General features: G+C 42.7%; 1 protein-coding gene across 2 annotated transcripts in view; it reads left to right on the plus strand.

Moving 5' to 3' along the window:
- Positions 1-18098, plus strand: part of MCC (MCC regulator of Wnt signaling pathway) — a 400040-nt gene that overhangs the window by 66003 nt on the left and 315939 nt on the right. Inside the window, exons 3-4 of one of the 2 annotated variants that reach the window (XM_006134467.5) lie at positions 2820-3031; positions 7194-7244. In XM_006134467.5, the coding sequence (XP_006134529.2) occupies positions 2820-3031; positions 7194-7244 (263 nt within the window). The remainder of the gene's footprint in view (positions 1-2819; positions 3032-7193; positions 7245-18098) is intronic. The other variant, XM_025190402.3, reaches the window with a different exon arrangement.

The following is an 18098-nucleotide window of genomic DNA, read 5'->3' on the forward strand; positions in this document are numbered from 1 at the left end:
GTTTGGGGATCTAGGGATTAAAAGTGTTATGGAAGATGAACAGCTGCTTTTAAAAGGCTTACATGAAAGGTATTGCTTGTAAAGAGCTTAGATTGGTAGGTCTCTTTTTCTAAAATAAGTCCATTTGGCACTACTGGAAGGTTGTGCTCTTACTGTGGCAGACTTTGCAAGAGTTTTGCAAAGCATTCAGTCTTGAAGATATTACAGGAAGATCCATTTACTTCCTGGAATTCCCTAAAGCTTTCTCTGTGAGATGTCTCAAATGAGAGTTGTAACTTATTTCTGTTCTCATGGGAAAATTGATTAAATTTAGGTTAGTTCTTTGCAAGTAGTTAGCATCAAGTTATTTCCTAACAGGCCAGTCTTCAGTATTTCCCTGAGGGCTGAAATCACATGAACTGAGATTTTACAGAAATCTATAACTTGGCCAGGTTTGAGCAGGGACACCATGGGTAACCCTCCACCAAATTTAAAATTGCTGCTGAAAGCATGGAGACTCTAGCACTTCTAAATAAAACAGTTTACGCAGTTTACATCTTTTTTTATATTACCAAAATAATGTATTTTTCTGCAATAAACAGAAATGGCTAACTTTTATTTGCAATTTACAAAAAATATTGACTCTGAAGCAGATACCCATCATGAAAAAGAGCATGCCCAAACCATTTAAGAACATAAGAATGGCCATATTGAGTCAGACCAAAGGTCTGTCTAGTCCAGTATCCTGTCCTTCTGTCAATGACCAATGCCAGGTGCTTTGTAAGGAATGATCAAAACAGGTAATCTTCAAGTGATCCATCGAGAAGAGGCAGCAGTGCAGAGTGGGGAGGGACCACGGGAGGCTGCTGGGAAAGCCTCTGTCTGCAGAAGCCCAGGCTCACTGCAGACAGAGGCTGGTCTGCGGCAGCAGCTCCTGTCTGTGGGGTGTCTGAGCTCCCTCTGAACAGAGACTGCTCCAGTATCCCACAGAGCAGCCTCTATCCGTGGCAATCTTGGGCCCACCGCAGACAGAGGCTGGTCCGGGGAGAGCTCAGACTCCCATGGACAGGTGCTGCTGCTACCCCGCGCTTCTGCCTCTGTATCAGAGGCAACAGCGTGGGTTGGCAGGGAGCGCCCTGGGAGTGGGGCCAGGAGTGCACTAGCTGCCGGCCCCACCCTTGAGGACTATCGAATAGTTGTGTAACTGCTAAGATTTCATGTGGTTACACATAGGATGTTAAATTTAGATAAATTAACTAATCGAATAGTCTATGGGATTTCCATCAACTATTCGATTAGTCTGTAAGGGCACATCCCATACCCTACCCTGAATCCTGCACCCCTACTCCTGCCCTGAGCATCCTCCACAGCCAACTTCCTGCCCTGACTCCCTGCACTCCCCACACCACCAGCCCCCTGCCTTGAAGGACTGGGCAACTAAGTCTTCTAGTGATTCTGTATAGCAGGGCTACTTGGGGGACACAATGATACTCCTAGCACATGCCAAGGGCAGCAACTTTAAGTGTGGTTGCAGATCCATGAAAATATATATGCAAATAGCTTCTTTCACACTGATGGGCATAAATACAAAGATTAAGGCAAGACCACACAACACACAGTCACACCATTTAAGTCAGTTCTGCTGTTATTAATAACATGCAGTATTTACGTGATTTCCACCTATATGACAGCACTTTTAATGAGCAATAACTGTCCATGAATTTAACTACTAAAACGCATATCAAGTAGGGCTGTCAAATGACGTGTGTTAACGCCTGCGATCAATGCAGGGAAGGATGAATGCGTTAATTTTTTTTAAATGCATTAATTGCTGGTGTTAATGCTGTGCTACCCCTTTGAAGTGCTGCTCCGGCGCTTGAAAGGGTCAGCACATTAGGAACCTGGAATCAACTGGAGGCCCCAGCTGACCCCAGGCTCCATGCAGCGCTTCCCTTTTGAAGCGCTGGTTCGACGCTTCAAAGGGGCAGTGCAACGTGAAGCCGGGGATCAGCTGGGCACTCCAGCTGATCCCCGGCTCTGCATTGCACTGCCTCTTTGAAGTGCTGCTCTGGAGTTTCAAAGGGGCAGCACATTGGAGCTGGGGATCAACTGGAGTGCCCAGATGATCCCCCAGCTCTGCATTACGCTTCCCCTTTGGAGCGGCGGTCTGGAGCTTCAAAGGGGCAGCGCTGCACTGAGCTGGGGTCTGCTGGGGACTTCAGCTGATCCTAGGCTTCCGCGGTGCTGCCCCTTTGAAATGCCGCCACAGTGTTTCAAAGGGGCAGTATGCGCGATTAATCGCGATTCAGGTTTTTAATCGCTTGACAGCCCTAATATCAACCGAAGACCATTATATTGACCACTTATTTTGTTTTGGCTCCCACCTGTGGGCCGTGTGTTGAGCCCGCATAAACCCAAACTGCACTGTGGGCCGCAAACAAACAGACCGTGGGCCACATGCGACCCATGGGCCACGTGTTGAGTAGCCCTGCTATAAGGTAAGGAATACTGTGGTGGATATATGATAAATTACACAGGTGTATAATAAAACTTATCTCTGAATATTTTTTCTGTTTTTGTTATGTTGTGTATTTGGATTTATTTCCACCATCATACTAATAGATAGTATTTTTCTTCTGTTATTAACAGATGTAAGTAATATTTCTAAATATTGTATGAAAAGCTGTTTTTTTCTGTGACCCATGGGTCTTGAAAATCCCTACCATGTCCCATAACCACTCTTTTTTATTTTTGTTTTCTTTTGGGGGAGGGGGGATGTTACCCCTTGTATATTTGCCAAGGGATTACAGCTGGATCTCTTTTTTGTTTCTGTGCTTCAGGTGCTTTGTCAGGTGCTAGAGAAAGCTGGGAATATGATTCTGGAGCTAGAGACCTTCAGAGTCCTGATTTGCAGAGTCATTGTACCCTACAGAAGCTCTTGGAGTATGGAGGTAGCAGTATGAATCAACAAGCTGCTTTGCAGAAATTGCTAAGTCAGGCCTCCAGTCGTAGCAACTCAGTTGGAGGAAGCTATTTAGAGCTTGCCAACACTGTAAGTACCCTTTATCTTCACTGTAAAGTTCTTTGGGGTTCCCCCCCAGCTTGAATATAATAAACTTTTGAATCATGATCCACATGGGAACTATTAGGCTACTGTAGTTTTCATCTACCACGTCATTAAATTTTCAGCTTTGCAAATAATGAGAAGTATTTAGAAATTACTTGTATAATTAAGGATGTGCTTTGAACAAAAAGGATTTGGTACACTGCATAATGCATTTAGCTGAAGTTTTTAACTTATGCAGATTTAATTATAAAACATAGCCAGTTTTTAAAAACATTTATTTATTAAAAAAAAAATGGTTTGGTAGCCCAGTGGCTGACAGTGCAAGTAAACATCTCTCTGCTCATTAAATCAATTTGTGTCATGCAGGAAAACATTTCCCCTTATATTTCAGGATTTTCCACTTCATTTGTTGAGATTTCTGTGTGGAACTCTTTGTGTAGCCCCGTGTTTTACTATTCTCATAGGGAAGCCACATAAGAAAGGTATTCACCACATTATTCTCTGCAGTAAAAATCCAATGTCTTTGTGAAGTGAGTGGGTTTTTTTGTTTTCAATTAGACATTGATTCATTTGTTTAAGGGCATGCCTATACTGCAATAGGACACCACTGATTGGCCTGTGGCAACTGACACTGGAATGTAAAGCCCAGGGTCACCTTGCAGCATCCTAGAGCCTGGGCCACAGCCTGATCCTGAAGGTTTGCACCACAATTAAACAACCCTTTAATGACAGGCACAGTAAAGCTAAGTCATCTGGCAGAGGCCAGCTGCATATTTTTAACTGCAGTGTAGACATATTCTAAGTAAATTTAGACCAGGTGTGTTATACTTTTATAGCCATTTTGTAGCTCATTTCTGGTGGTCAAAGGGTCATGCTCCTAAACTGAAAAGAGGGAGCAAGAGCTCAAAATGGCCCAAACTAAAAGCTGTGGGGAAAAATTGAGGAAGCCATTTTAGAATGCTGTGACCGTAACTAGCTTTGTACTGGTGAAGCCAATACTGTTAGTTAATGCTTACTGAGAGTGAAGGGTGGGCATTCAGAAGAAAATGGAAATGTAGTCAGCTGATATGAGTGACAGCAACACGTCACTGTGCCACGTTCCGTGGGGTGCAACCTGAAACTTGGACGCCACTGAACCCCATCTTACCAACCCGAGTGCCTGCTCACACTGATAAAATGACAAGCTGCAAACCCCTTCAGGTACTGCACTCACACAAATATTCACAGGCAGGGACACACCCAGCTGAGTTACATGAATGCTTTTGCCAGCTACTCATGAACCAACATAGAGAAGTTCTGTCCAACCACCCAGTTTCTCACCCTAGGACTCCAGAGCTGTACTTGCCTTGTCAGAAGCCTGACCAGCATAAATTCTTTACCCAGTCCACCCCTCTTCAGTGTGATGAGGACAGCACACTGGCCCCTTTCTCCAAGCAGATTTCCCTTTACATGTAAAACAACAAATTGTATTGGGTACACAATATAAAGCAGATATATTAACTGCAGAAAGATAGATTTTAAGTGATTATAAATAAGTGTACAGATCAAAGTTGGTTACCCAAGAAATAAAAGAAATTCACAATTTGAGTTCTATAAACTTGGAAGGATTGATTCAAGCTGTGCCGCACCCTGATCGCTAGAGTCTTGCAAATCTGTGGATATCTACTTTATATCCATGGGTATCCTCATCTGTGGATGTGAATGTGGATATCTGTGGCTCATTTTTGTGGCTACAGATGTGGCTACAAAATTTTCTATCCATGAAGAGCTTTACTGATGGCACAAACTGTTCACCAATATTCCATATATAGACTGGGATTACTTCTTTCACAACTCTTTGTTTTCTGGCATGTTGAGTTATAAAGGAAGTGAAGCCAAGTGATAGTCACTTCCCCCTTTTATAGCTTCTGCCATGGGGAGGGAACTTCATTGTGACAAAAAAAAGATTTAGCACATTTAATAGAAAAGTATAGGCATGGGATAGAGTTCAGTGTCACGTGAGCTGGTCACATGCCCTTCCATGCTTTGATGAGTTATAGCAGGTGCCATTGCCCATATTCCAGCTAGAATGTCCACAGGATAGTTGATCAAATGGGGATAAGCTTCTTCTACGTGTTCACTGATAGATCATCTTGAATAGTCGATTCACAATATGCTGGCTAGATTGTATGTAAACGTGGGAGTTATGACTAGAGCAAACGCATTTGAAACGTAGGTATATAGTCAATATTCATAACTTCAGATACAAAAATGATACATGTGTACAAATATAATGATAATATGCCGCAAACCATAACATTTCCATTGACATTTCACATTTTGTACAAGATAGATCATAATTTTAACACCATAGTAGATGTGGGAGTTCCAACGTGTTGCCTGAGGGTTCAAAGCATCACAATCACGTAATTTTGTGCACTGTTTTAAAATCTGGTTGGTAGCTCCTTAACACCCATATAGAGTGAGCATTGCTTCATTAATCTTTTATTAACATAACTCAACTATGCCTTAAAGAAAAATGGGTGAACAAATATTATCCCAGTATTCTTACTGTCTAGGAAAAATATCTTCCCATCTAGTTTTGGGTTCCAGTGGAGCTTATTTCCATTAAGCTAATTTTTTAGAGATGTTATAGCTGCTGGCTTAAAAGTCCTTGGTGCACATCCTATGCCAGGATGGGTCCACAGTTCTTCCCGGCTCGTGAATCCCCGCAAGGCCACATCTGGGGTCGGGCAGATCTGGAGACCCACATGGAGTCGACCACATGGCATATTTATACCTCCTTCCTGGTCTCTTCTTGGCTGCAGCAGGTCACCTGGCCCGTGGCCTATCCCTGTGTCCCCTGCTGGTAGTCCTTAGGTATCGGTCACCATTCTTGAGGTGTGTCCTTGGCCTATAGAGGGCTATTGTTCCAGAGCTTTGCTCATTAGCATGTCCATGGGCAAACATTCCTGGCCCGTTACTCAACCCCATACAGAGAAAATTCCAGTCTCCATACATAGTACCTATTCATAACTCCACACACAGACATTATACAGCTATATGAAGAGCATATAGAGAATCAGTAGAAAGTAAGCTTTTGTTTGACACCTCACATGGCCCCCTTTGTACCAACTTTTAGGGCAAGCACCCCACCATGGGTGCAGCAGTGATATGGCTGCTCCCCTCAGAATCTAGTAACATGACACAAGCAAGCAGGGAAACCTGAGAACTGGCTGTCGGCGGGGAGGGGCGGGGTTCCTTTAAGCACAGGCCTCAGATAGCCTCAGGCAGCAGCCACACAAACACACAAAATAACTCCTGACCCGATGCCCTGCTGGACCTGGTTCCGGCTGGCCTCAAATGCGATTCAGCGTCCACTCAGTGTGGACGTGCTATTTCGAAATAGCAAAAAGCTATTTCAAAATGCATTTTGTGTGTAGATGCATTATTTTGAAATAACTATTTCAAAATAAGATATGTAGGGTAGACATACTCCTAGAGAAGGATCTGCGTTAAGAACCTTGCATACCAACTATGATTACTTCAGTAGGCCTGACTTAGGGTAAGTCTACAATACACAGCTTTTAGCAACATGGCCTGCGTCATCTGAAGAAGTGGTATGTGCCCACAAAAGCTCATACCATCTTACATGTTTTGTTAGTCTTTAAAGAGATACCAGATCATTTGGTTTTTTAAGTCTAAATACTATTTGTCTGCACTTTTGCCCACCAAAAACTTCCGCCCCCTACCGAGTGGCATTTGTCGGCACTCCTGTTGACAAAGCACTGTTTGTTTACACTAGTACTTGCCTAGGCAAAGCTTTTGTCTTCAGGGTCTTTTTAAGCACCTGTGAACAACAAAAGCTTTGTCTCTCAATTGCCAAGGTTCAGACCTTCAAATTTGCCCTTTGTGAACTGTGAACTTTTCTAAACAACACATTGTTTACTTTTAACAGTAGGAACATCAAAAACATACATCAAAGAGAACAAGGTTTTTGAAAGAATCAGTCAATTTGTATGAATGCATATAACCCTGCCCTCCCATGCTAGCTAAGTGTGTCTAGCATCTTCAGACTGCTTCAGTAGAGGTTCTCTTTGTCAGCCTATATATCTCCTGACTTCTGCCCCTCTGACTTTTTAACTGTTTAGTGTTCTTTTAATCTTAGGTTCCCAGCCTTGGCAAGACAAGCCTTGTAATTTTGCTGGAGCCGAGACAGGTAGGCTCTTCCAACTTAATAGCCCAGTCATTGTTCTCTTAAAGACCTTGAACTGTTTTCCCAGGGGTCTTATCTCTAGTCATTGTTTTATATCCTGCTTATTTTTCCTGATAGCGCCTTTAAATAAATTCCTCAGATAGAAAATATTTCTTGCAGCAACTGGATGCCCGTATGGCATACATAACATTCCTAAATTAATGCAGAGCAACCCCATGTCCTTCACAACATTGAAATAAAAGGTTTTCAGAGATGTAAAAGCATAAACAGGCAGCAGTTCTTTGTCCAATGTTTAACTGTTTCTACCAAGTAGAAAAATCCATATGCATTTTTAAAACAGCATGAATGTACAACTCTGCTTTGTGAAGATATAATACCTGCTGTACAGCACAATATCTCTTGTTTATCTCTCGGAGAGGCGGCAGTGTTAGTTTGTAATTTTCAAAACCACAAGTAGGTTTTTTGTTAGTCTCTAAGGTGACGTGACATTACTCGTTATTTATCTCTGTTACGTTTGTCCCCTGGTGCAGTGTGAATTGATTTTTCCCAGTGTGTACAAGTGTCCCTGCAAAAACTTGAAGCTACTATTAGAAGTATGGAGTTTTAATGACTTTTTAAAAAAGGCATACTTCTAAGTGGAAATTGTATGTAAAGTGAGGATGATCCTTTCTTTAGAGACATATTATTCTGGTCTCTTGGAATGATTTGATTAATAAATATCTTCACATTCTGATATCCAACAACAGTTACTGACTACTCACCCCAGAATGTGTGTGTTTTATCTGTTTTGCCTTGATTTATTAACATGTTCATATTTAGCTCTTTGTTTTGAGAGACAAAATCTGTAATTTTATAGGGACAAATCTTGTGGCATTTTCTCCCTGTTCTATCATTAGTTTTCATATGGAGAGCATATTTCTCTTTGACCCTTTTCACCTGGTTGGTAAAATTTATACCTAATATATTGATTCTTTGGTTGACACCATAACCATTTATTATTGGTGCACCTGCTAGAGTCAATAGGTTAAATACTGCTATAAATATTGTATACAGGAGCCATTATATAGGCTCTAAATTTAATCATTGGCAAAGTTTAATTTAACCATACTTGGGTGTAAAGAATACAATTTCCTCTTTGCAGATAGCAAAAAATTCCAGCTTTGTCAGGAATTTGGTGTACATATGACATTGTATTTTAAACATCAGAGTCAGACCACAGTTCTAAATGTGTGTATTCTTACTTGAGTAGTGAAAAAGTTAATTGATTTATGGGCTACCACCTGCATGCCTCCGTCAGGGGCTAATGGAGATGCAAATAGTCTTGGTTCTCCTTTTATCCTTCCTTGTACAACTGATGCAGGATGGGAGAGTTGGTGTTAGGAGTTGAGTGTCCTCCACATGGCAACAGATGTGATATGTAGCCTTTTCTCTGGAATTTTAGCACTTGATAGGTGGAAGTAATTAGAGGTGTGAACTGGTGATGCTTTCTAGGAAGTGGTTCTCAAACTTTTTGGCCCACAGCCTCCCATGCTCAATGCAGACCTTTTTGTGGACCATTGGCCAACCTACCATGATAACGGGGGGGGCAGAGGACGGGGGTGTTGGGTCTGGCTGGGAGGTAGGCTGCAGGAGCAGCCTGAAAGTAGAGGGGTTGGGTAGGAGGGAGGGTGCAGGAGCAACCTGGGGGCCTCGGTGGGAGGGAAGTGCATGAGGGAGATAGGGTGTGGGGTCTGGACATGAGGATGATGGTGGGGGGCACTTACCTGGCAACATGTCTCCTGCTGCTCCGAAGCACTGCCTCCCGCTTCTCCCATTGGCCGTGATTCTGGCCATTGGGAGCAGCAGGGAAAGCCTCCAGATGAATAGTTTCCTGTTCTGCAGTTCCCCTAGCTGGGAGAAGGCGGAGTGGCAGCATGCAGAGTCACTTTCTTCCCCCTCAAGCCCTATCTGGACCGTGAGGCTTACCCTCTTTCTCCTCCCTGCAGTGGGTTAGCTGGTACTGACACTATGACCTTGCAGTGGGAGAGGCGGGGCTGGAGCACCAGTGCAGGCTCCTGACTGTAGGGGAGGGGCAAGCTCCAAGCGTGCAGACCACCTGCAAGATAGTCACGGACCACTAGTGGTCTATGGACCACACTTTGAGAACCACTATTTCCAGGTAATGGTTAACCAGTTCTCCAGGAGCAGCTCTCTGACTGCAGCCTGCTGTGAGTGGAGGGCTGCACCAGCCCCACGTGGGGTAGGGAGCATGAGCCCTGCAGGCCTGGGGCTGCTGCAGCTAGCCTGGAGTGGTCCTGCGACTGGGACCCCGTTTAGTCAAATAACCGGTTAAATGTTAGGTTACCCTAACATTTAACCAGCTAACTGATTAATTTGGATTTTTACATCCCTAGAAATAATGGGATTTGGATCAATGTGCTCCTCTTTACCATACTTCTCTCCACAAGTGACTACTCTGGAATAAGGCTTTCGTATGTTTCTACATCATGCCTTATTTTCAAATCTAGCACCTCTGTATGCACATATATGTATTTTTTGTGCACAAACACCTATGTGCTCACTTTTTTCACCTCTCTCGTCTGCTTGCACTGTCAATAAGACTGTAGAGCACATTTGTGAGCACAATGATAGAACTTACGGACACAACTCATTTGGATAATTTTCTGCTTCTGTATTATTTCATGTGCGCACACATGTCTTAATGTTAAAAAAAGCACATGCACACACAGATGCTACATTTTGAAAATTTGGCTTAAAATATTTTTTAAACTGCTTTCTAAGTTGGTGATGACCAGTGATCCTTTTACTGCTATCATGTAAATGGACATTATCTAATAAAGTTGATATATTTTACTCCATACATATTACAAACTGATACAAAAGCTTTAAACTTAAGACCATTCCATCTGCCACTTAAATCCAGGTACGTCTATGGTGAAATAACAGTTGTTTAACAAGAACACTAACAGACGAGGAGAAGAAATTGTAAATGCGTTTTTTCTTTTAAACATCTGATGAAGAAATTTAGTTAGCTAGGATGTAGTTACCAGAGTTAGAGGTTAACTTAGGCGCCAGAACTTCATGCTGACCATTGTAAAAAGCATACTGTGGTGTTTTTCTTGACCACTTGCAATCAGGACTCTGTGTTTACATCTGATCTCAAAGACAACAACTCCAATATACAATATTGCCCGATTGAACATAAGGGTATTAGTTCTTAGCTAACTCAGAGGGGAAAATACTATTTATTGTCACTTTACACAGCATTCTTTGGAGGTTTCCCAGCCAGAGCAAGAGAAAATAATACTGAGAAAAGAGGGGTTATAAAACCCTGTCTATATAAGCTGAGAGACAAGAACTTGGTCTGCTTTCTGACTGGTTAAATGGTAACTTCTTAGAAAGTGTTCTAGCATACACCTATCCAAAAGACATAGTTTGTGTAATATTCTTTTCTTAGACCCTGGTAATACAGCTTCATTTTGCTAATTTACTCACCTGTAAGGGCACAGAATTGCTATGATGGAACAGCTGATTTCAGGATGGGAAGAAGTTTATTTTGTTTTTGCTGAAATAGCTTATTCAAGTGACAGTTATCTAGCAGCCAGTATCTCTTGTATTTTTCCTTCTCACCATGAAATCATGTCCCTTACAATCAAAACCAGATTGTAAAATTGCTCATTGTAGTGTGTTCCATTTATATAAATAGATTTTATCTACATAACAACAAATTCAAGATTATCACTGAAGATTTAATTTATTTTTGTCTGCAATGCAGTAGATTCTGGATGGCTGCCCAAAACAGCATTAATGGTCTCTTTTCACTGAATAATGGGTAACCATTTGCCTACTGTGGCATATATATAGCTATAAATTAAGTAGTGAATGGTCAACACTTACAGTGAGTATTGCTTTTAATATAGCAGATGGGGATATGGTATAAAATGACTGTCTGCAAGATCTTAATATTTCAGAACTTCTTTATTACTTTCAAACAGCGCACTGCAGGCCTTCTCAGTCTCAGGTTTTAACTCACACATCACACGCTGTACTGGAAGTAAAGTGCCAGATACAACCCTGGTATTTTTTCCCATTGTACCATGGGAGTCTTTAGTGCTCAAAAATATACAGCGTTTCTGTGCCTACTTTTCCATCTCCTTTTTCCTTTCCATTGTAAGGCATCAAGCGTGTATGCCTGATTTAGTCTCCAAATGACTGATAGGGGAAAAGCTCAACCTATGAACTGGCCTTTTTCTCTTTTACCTCCTCCTGCCTAGTGCAAATGTAGTGGAACAAGGCTGATTGTATCCATTGGTTCCCATTAGCTCTGTGTTGGGTTGCTACACTCCATCACACTAGGTGATTTCTTATTATTAATGTAAGGCTAGGCCCCCAAGTCATTGTTGCTGCAGGAGCAGATAGTCTTCTCTGAATCTCAAGAGCAGGCAGCCTCTTCAGGAGTGAGTGGGAAGTGTATTGGAAGCCTATCCCCTAAAGATCCGGTACATGGCTCATCCCCCTTCTGACACATTTTTCCAAGTGGTTTTCACAGCTATTAGGTAGACAGCAGAGGAATGTTGGGACTAAGGTATACAGGTTTCTGCTCCTGCTCCTGGAATGGCATGTGTTCTAATAGCTACAGGTCCTTCTGTCCATTTTCTCCTCACTAGTCTGTCGTCTTCTGTGTCTCATGCATACAATCCCAACATTAGGGTTGCCAGATGGTTTCAGCAAAAATACCGGACACACTTGACATTACATCACAACCTACATTACATCTTACAGTATTTCGAAAATACAGGACATTTATATTTTCTCAATTTGTTTCTCAAACAGAAAGCTCAAATACTGGACTGTCCAGTTCAAACCCGGACACCTGGCAACCCTACCCAACATTTGTCATATAGCTAGTATTTAAAAATGCAATCTAATGATCTCTGCCAGTGAAACCTGTCTCAAATAGGGCATCTGGACGATGAAATCCACTTGTATAAAATACCTCAGCTTGAGATGAAACTCTCATTTGCTCTTTCATTTCTATCCTATCATCATTTCCATTCTATCAGCCTTAAATTAGAAAATGATTCTATTGAAATGGAAATTGATTATAGGAATATGGATTTAGCAAGTGTGGCTTATCTGAAAGCAGGCTGAAAGTTGTTTTGTTTGACAGACGTTCACGTGTTTGTTTGGGGGTGGGGGAAGCCGTTTGGTTTTTCAGGCTTTGATTCCATGCCAGCATTTGTAATGGAGTTTATTTGTTAGAAGCTGGGCATCAGGTGTAATAGGATTATGTATTGTGTTTATATGACCCTTGCTTTTATATCCCTATAGCACTGCTCAGTCATTCATTTTCTCATATAAATTAAAAGTGGAGATTGTAGATTAGATGTGCCAAGACTCATCTGTGTTATGTGAAATATAGTGTTTCTGCCTCTTGAACGTACTGGATCATGACAGAAATATAGATGAGCAAGAGGAAAATATTGAACTCTTACAAAAGCTTGCCTCTCTGGCAGACGGGTGCCATTTTTGCTTCAATAGTAGATTACTAAATCAAAGCCCCTTTTACATTTTTTAATACTGTATTTGTGTTGTATTTAAAAGGTTACCCCAGCATTTTACCACTGCCTTCGGAGCCCCAACTGGCAGGTTTTGAGCATAGTACAAGGCACATTTGTTCAGTTAGCCTTTTAATAAATGCTCTTACTGGAGGCTTTTAATTGGATCTTTTATATGGCAGTGAGAGGATTTCCCTTATAGGCAAGCCTCCATGCAGCAAAATGGTGTGTTGTGGCCGCCTTTTGCAGATGGCGCCAGTTGTGTATTGAAAATGGTGTAAGTGGCCAGGTGTTAGAGCAGCGTGTGCTGTATATAAATGTGTGTGTAAATAAAAATAGAGTGTGAAGATTTGGGGCACAGATTCAAGCCTTCTAATTTAATGTAATTAAAAAGGCTTATGACCCTCCCTCCCTCCTCCTCCCGCCATGCCCTATACTGTTTAGAAAGTGTTTCACAAATCTCATTTCTTTCCTCCTAATTAGGAGGCGGGTGCTGGCTCAGATCCAGACTTTCAGATCTGATTTTTTTTTTCAGAACTTTTTTTTCCAGTTGACTAAAATCAAGGGCAATTGGCCGCCTAGACTAAGCCAATCCAGATAGTTAAATAGAATTTTGTATCGATGTTGTGCGAAATACAGTGGTGGTAAGTGGAGCCTGAGGGCCTGGACAAGAACCTTGTAGTACTGTTAACCTGGTGATTTCCAGCCTGCCAAAAACACTGCAGAAAAGCCGTAGCAGCAGGGGCTTCTATGAGCAGAGTTTGATATTTCTTATTCCCAAAGGAATTCTCTGCCTAGCAAGTAAAATGTTTGCACATAATATTTTAAAATTCTGTACATTTTATTTATCAATAAATGAGGAAATGTGGAGGCTCCAGCTTGGCAGTGAGGGGCACAAGCCACTTGCTGCCCTCGTGTGGGAGATGCCTGTCCTACCCCCCCGGCAACTCTGGGACAGAGACTCGGTGGACAGGCTGCACCCACCCTGATAGAGCTGTCAGCCGACGGTCAGGGCAGTGTGTGTGTGTATGTTTCCGAGAAAAGGTTTAACGTCCGTGCCTTTACTGCTAGGACCGGGGTCCCATCGCAGAGGGTGGCCAGCAGGCCAACAGACGCCCCGTTATATAGGAAGAGCTTATTACACCTTAGATTTTAGCTGCTAGAACACAGGGGGTTCCTTCGCAGAGGGCAGCCTTGGGGAAAGGCTGAAAGGTGCCCCAGTGGATTGTGCCACCTGGGTGTGACACAAATCCAAACGCCCAAGCTCTCCCTATATCTGTCCCTTTATGACCAGCTGAAGTTCTTTTAAATTGTGCTTGGTTCTGTTACAGCAACTGAAGGAGTCAGGTTAAAGCTTAAACAGTTACAGGTTTATTGAGGAAGCTTATAAATCATATGGTTGCAATGGCTATTCTATTTCTTAACTATTAGCAAAATATAGGTCTTAAAAATGGTTACAAAGAAGATAAAGATAGAAAAATAGAAATAATGGTACCAAGTAACAGCTTACTCTTTCTATGTGTACACTTAAGACAGAGGACCACATCCAGGTACCATTTTTACCCCCTTCTGTGCCTCTCGACTCCAGCATGTCAGGCCAGGGCCGGTCCCTCAATTCCTAGGAAAGACGAAAATACGAGGTGGGCGTCCCCATAGAACCTCGGGAGGTCAAACACCTAACCCGACCAGCAGGTAGTGGGTAGAATGACACTCAAAGTGAGTGTGTGCTGGGCCCATCTTATATAATCATGAGGTCACGTATTTCTCTTTCTTATCTGTCATGCCAATTGATGCTGGTCTGTCTGCTGTGAGACCAGTTCTTACAAGGGAGTTGTGAACTTAATTTACACTTGTAAGAGAGATTTGAGATGATTAAATTGGAAGTACAGGACATTGTTTTCTCAGTGGGAAATTCCTCTCAGGGACTGTGTGTGTGTTCGAATCAACATAGGTGCCAGCCGGTGGCAGTCTCACATATCCTGATCTCTCCTCATATCTATGTTTCAGCTTCTCAGGATCAGATGAGCCAGCATAGACTATGCTGATTTTATTGCTCCTTCTCTGTCCTGTATGCTTCAGGAAGGCAAATACGATGGATGATATGGAGGCGGGCTGTCTGGCCACAAGAGCACAAGGGAAAGGGCTAAGCTTGCCCTAGTAGCACCCTGGGCCCTGCCTTCCATGTCAAGTACACCAGGTATGAGAAGCAGACTCAGCCTGTCATGATCCAAGTGTGGAGGGACTTAGTGTGGGGGATCCAGTTGTGGGGTGGGAGAGTACTAGGTGTGGCAGCCTGGCCCCGGACAGCTCATGGTGGGGTCCCAGTGCAGCAGAGGATGGAATCTGGATACACCAAGGTGGCTCATTGGGTAGGTTCTGTGTGCACTGACAATGGGACTTTGCAAGGGGTTCAGATGAAGGTGAACATAAGAACGGCCATACTGGATCAGACCAATGGTCCATTCAGCCCGGTATCCTGTCTGCTGACAGTGGCCAATGCCAGATATCCCAGTGGGAGGGAACTCAACTGGTAAGCCTCACGAGATTCCTCCCTTGTCACCCACGTCCAGAAAAACAGAGGCTAGAGCCACCATTCCTACCCATCCTGGCTAATAGCCATTGATGGACCCAACCTCCATAATCTATCTAGCTCTATTTTGAACCATATTAAAGTCTTTGCCTTTACCACATCTGGTGAGGAGTTCCACAGGTTGACTGTGCGCTGAGTGGGGAAAAAAAAACCTTCCTTTTGTTTGTTTTAAACCTACTGCCTATTAATTTTATTTGGTGACCCCTAGTTCTTATATTGTGGAAATAAATAAATAACTTTTCCTTATTCACCTTTTCTACACCAGTCATGATTTTATAGACCTCTATCATATCTCCCCTTAGTCTCCTCTTTTCTAAGCTGAGAAGTCCAAGTCTTTTTAATCTCTCTTCATATGGGACCCATTCCAAACCCCTAATTATTTTTGTTGCCCTTTTCTGAACCTTTTCCAGTGCCAATACAGGCAGTCCCTGGGTTACGTACAAGATAGGGACTGTAGGTTTGTTCTTAAGTTGAATTTGTATGCCAGTCAGAACTGGTACATATTATAGGGGAAACTCTAGCCAAACATTTCTCCAGAGCTCAGTTTTATTCTCCCACACCTCACTTCCCTCAGTCCTTTATTCTCAAGCTGAGATGTCCGCTGAGAAAAGCCGCTCCGCGTCTCCCTGGTCTGCTGGGGGAAAGCAGCTAGTGCGGGGTTGCCTCACCCCGTTTGTAAGTAGGGATCTGATGTAAGTCGGATCCATGTAACCTGGGGACTGCCTGTATATCTTTTTTGAGATGAGGTGACCACATCTGTATGCAGTATTCAAGATGTGGGCATACCATGGTTTCATATTGAGGCATCAAGATATTTTCTGTCTTATTCTCTATCCTTTTTTAATGATTCCTAACATTGTTTGCTTTTTTGACTGCCACTGCACACTGAGTGGATGTTTTCAGAGAACTAGCCACAGTGACTCCAAGATTTCTCTCTTGAGTAGTTGTAGCTAAATTAGTCCCCATCAGACTGTACGAATAGTTGGGATTATTTCTTCCAATGTGTATTACTTTACATTTATCAACGTTAAATTTCATTTGCCATTTTGTTGCCCAATTACTCAGTTTGGTGAGATCTTTTTGAAGCTCTTCACAATCTGCTGTGAAGACTGTGGCTAGGGCTCAGCAGGGGCCCAGGTCTAGTTGTAAGGGTCAGGGGCTTGGCGGGGTCCAGACACAGAGGGGGCTTGCTGTGGAGGATCTAGGCTCAGTGGTAGGAGCCAGGTGCATGGGCTGAGGCTTGGCAGGATGGGAATTCAGCGGCAGGGAGATTTTAGGGGGATTCTGGGTGAAGAGGGGTGAGGCTTGGCGGGGGGAGGTCTGGGTATGGGAATGTATGAATTTATGGGGGTTAAGCAGACAAGGGAGCAAGAAATTGGAGGACGGGGAGAAGTGTAAACAAGCCCATCAATGGGGGAGGTAAAGGGGCATTTGCTCTGGGGTCTGGTGATTCAAAGGGGCCCACGTCTCCGGCTTCCACTGGTGCCAAAGAAATTGGGAGAACATGCATTCTGTGCACGTGCAGTGGTACAGAATTTCCCCTGGAGTAATTTCCTGGCCCTAGATATTTGCAGCAGCCTCTGTTTACAAGGCCAGAGTCTTCTGTTTGTTCTCAGAGCACAAAGGCTAACCCAACACATGTTTAGCCTAGGTGAATTCTCATCCACTTAAATAACTTAATAAAGCTGTGTGCCGTGGCTGGTCTAGGTATGTAATTCCAGGAATAAAATTAAAAGCTCGATGTTCGCAGGGGAAACCACAGTCTAATAATGCTTTCAAAAGCTCCATCATAATGGAGCAGCAACCTTTATGGCACTTTCAGTGCCCCAGTTCTGTGTCTTGCCATCATCCTCCTGGCCAAGGTTTACTGGATAGTGCTTCTGTAGGAACACATCAGTAGTACCACTGCTAACTTGGCCAGAGAGCCCTTGCTGTCCAGGGGCTGAGATTTCTGCTTCTTACACTTAGCCCTGGGAAATCAACTTGAAGGAGCCCTGTGCCAACCCTATGCTTATTTTCGATTGAGTATTTGTTAATGAATGACTGGTTGGCAATACTGTGTGATTTTCAGAACAGTTTTGGTATCATTGCACGAAAAAAGTCTGTGGAGATGAGTGCTTCTGCACACATCTTTCTTTTTGTGGAGAAACACTTCAGTATGATTTCTTCTTTTCAAAATACAAATTCACATTATGATATCCATAGCAGGGAGACTGATTATAACAGCCATATTTCAATGTATTGGTAAATTCTACTTTTCTTCTTTGTAGGAAGCAAGCAAAATAAACTATTTTAATTTCAGAAAGGGCCATTTCTGTTCTATGAAGAGTTCATAATGGAATAAGAAGCGTACTGATGTGCCTCAGTGAGGGCTGTGCCCTAAGGCTAAAAGCCCAGCTCCAATTTCCTACCCTTTGCATTTTCTATTACTTTTTGCTGCCTACTTTAAGTTATAATCTTAGGAAAGTCATGGCGTGGGAGTATTATATGCCATGTATTTTTAAAGAAATGTTAAGTATTTTTATTAGATGAATCTGATTTTTATATGGAAACTGTATATGTGTGTGTGTTGTGGTAGAAAGAGAGAGAAAAAAATATTATTTGTTTTAACAGCACCCAAAATTACCTTGGGGGATTCCTGAACCAGGTAAAAGGACTTTGCCCCAGGAACCTATAAATTACCTTGGACATAATGTAACTCAGGGTATG

Source organism: Pelodiscus sinensis, chromosome 6 (assembly GCF_052426305.1).
Source record: "Pelodiscus sinensis isolate ZL-2025 chromosome 6, ASM5242630v1, whole genome shotgun sequence".
NCBI lineage: Eukaryota > Metazoa > Chordata > Testudines > Trionychidae > Pelodiscus > Pelodiscus sinensis.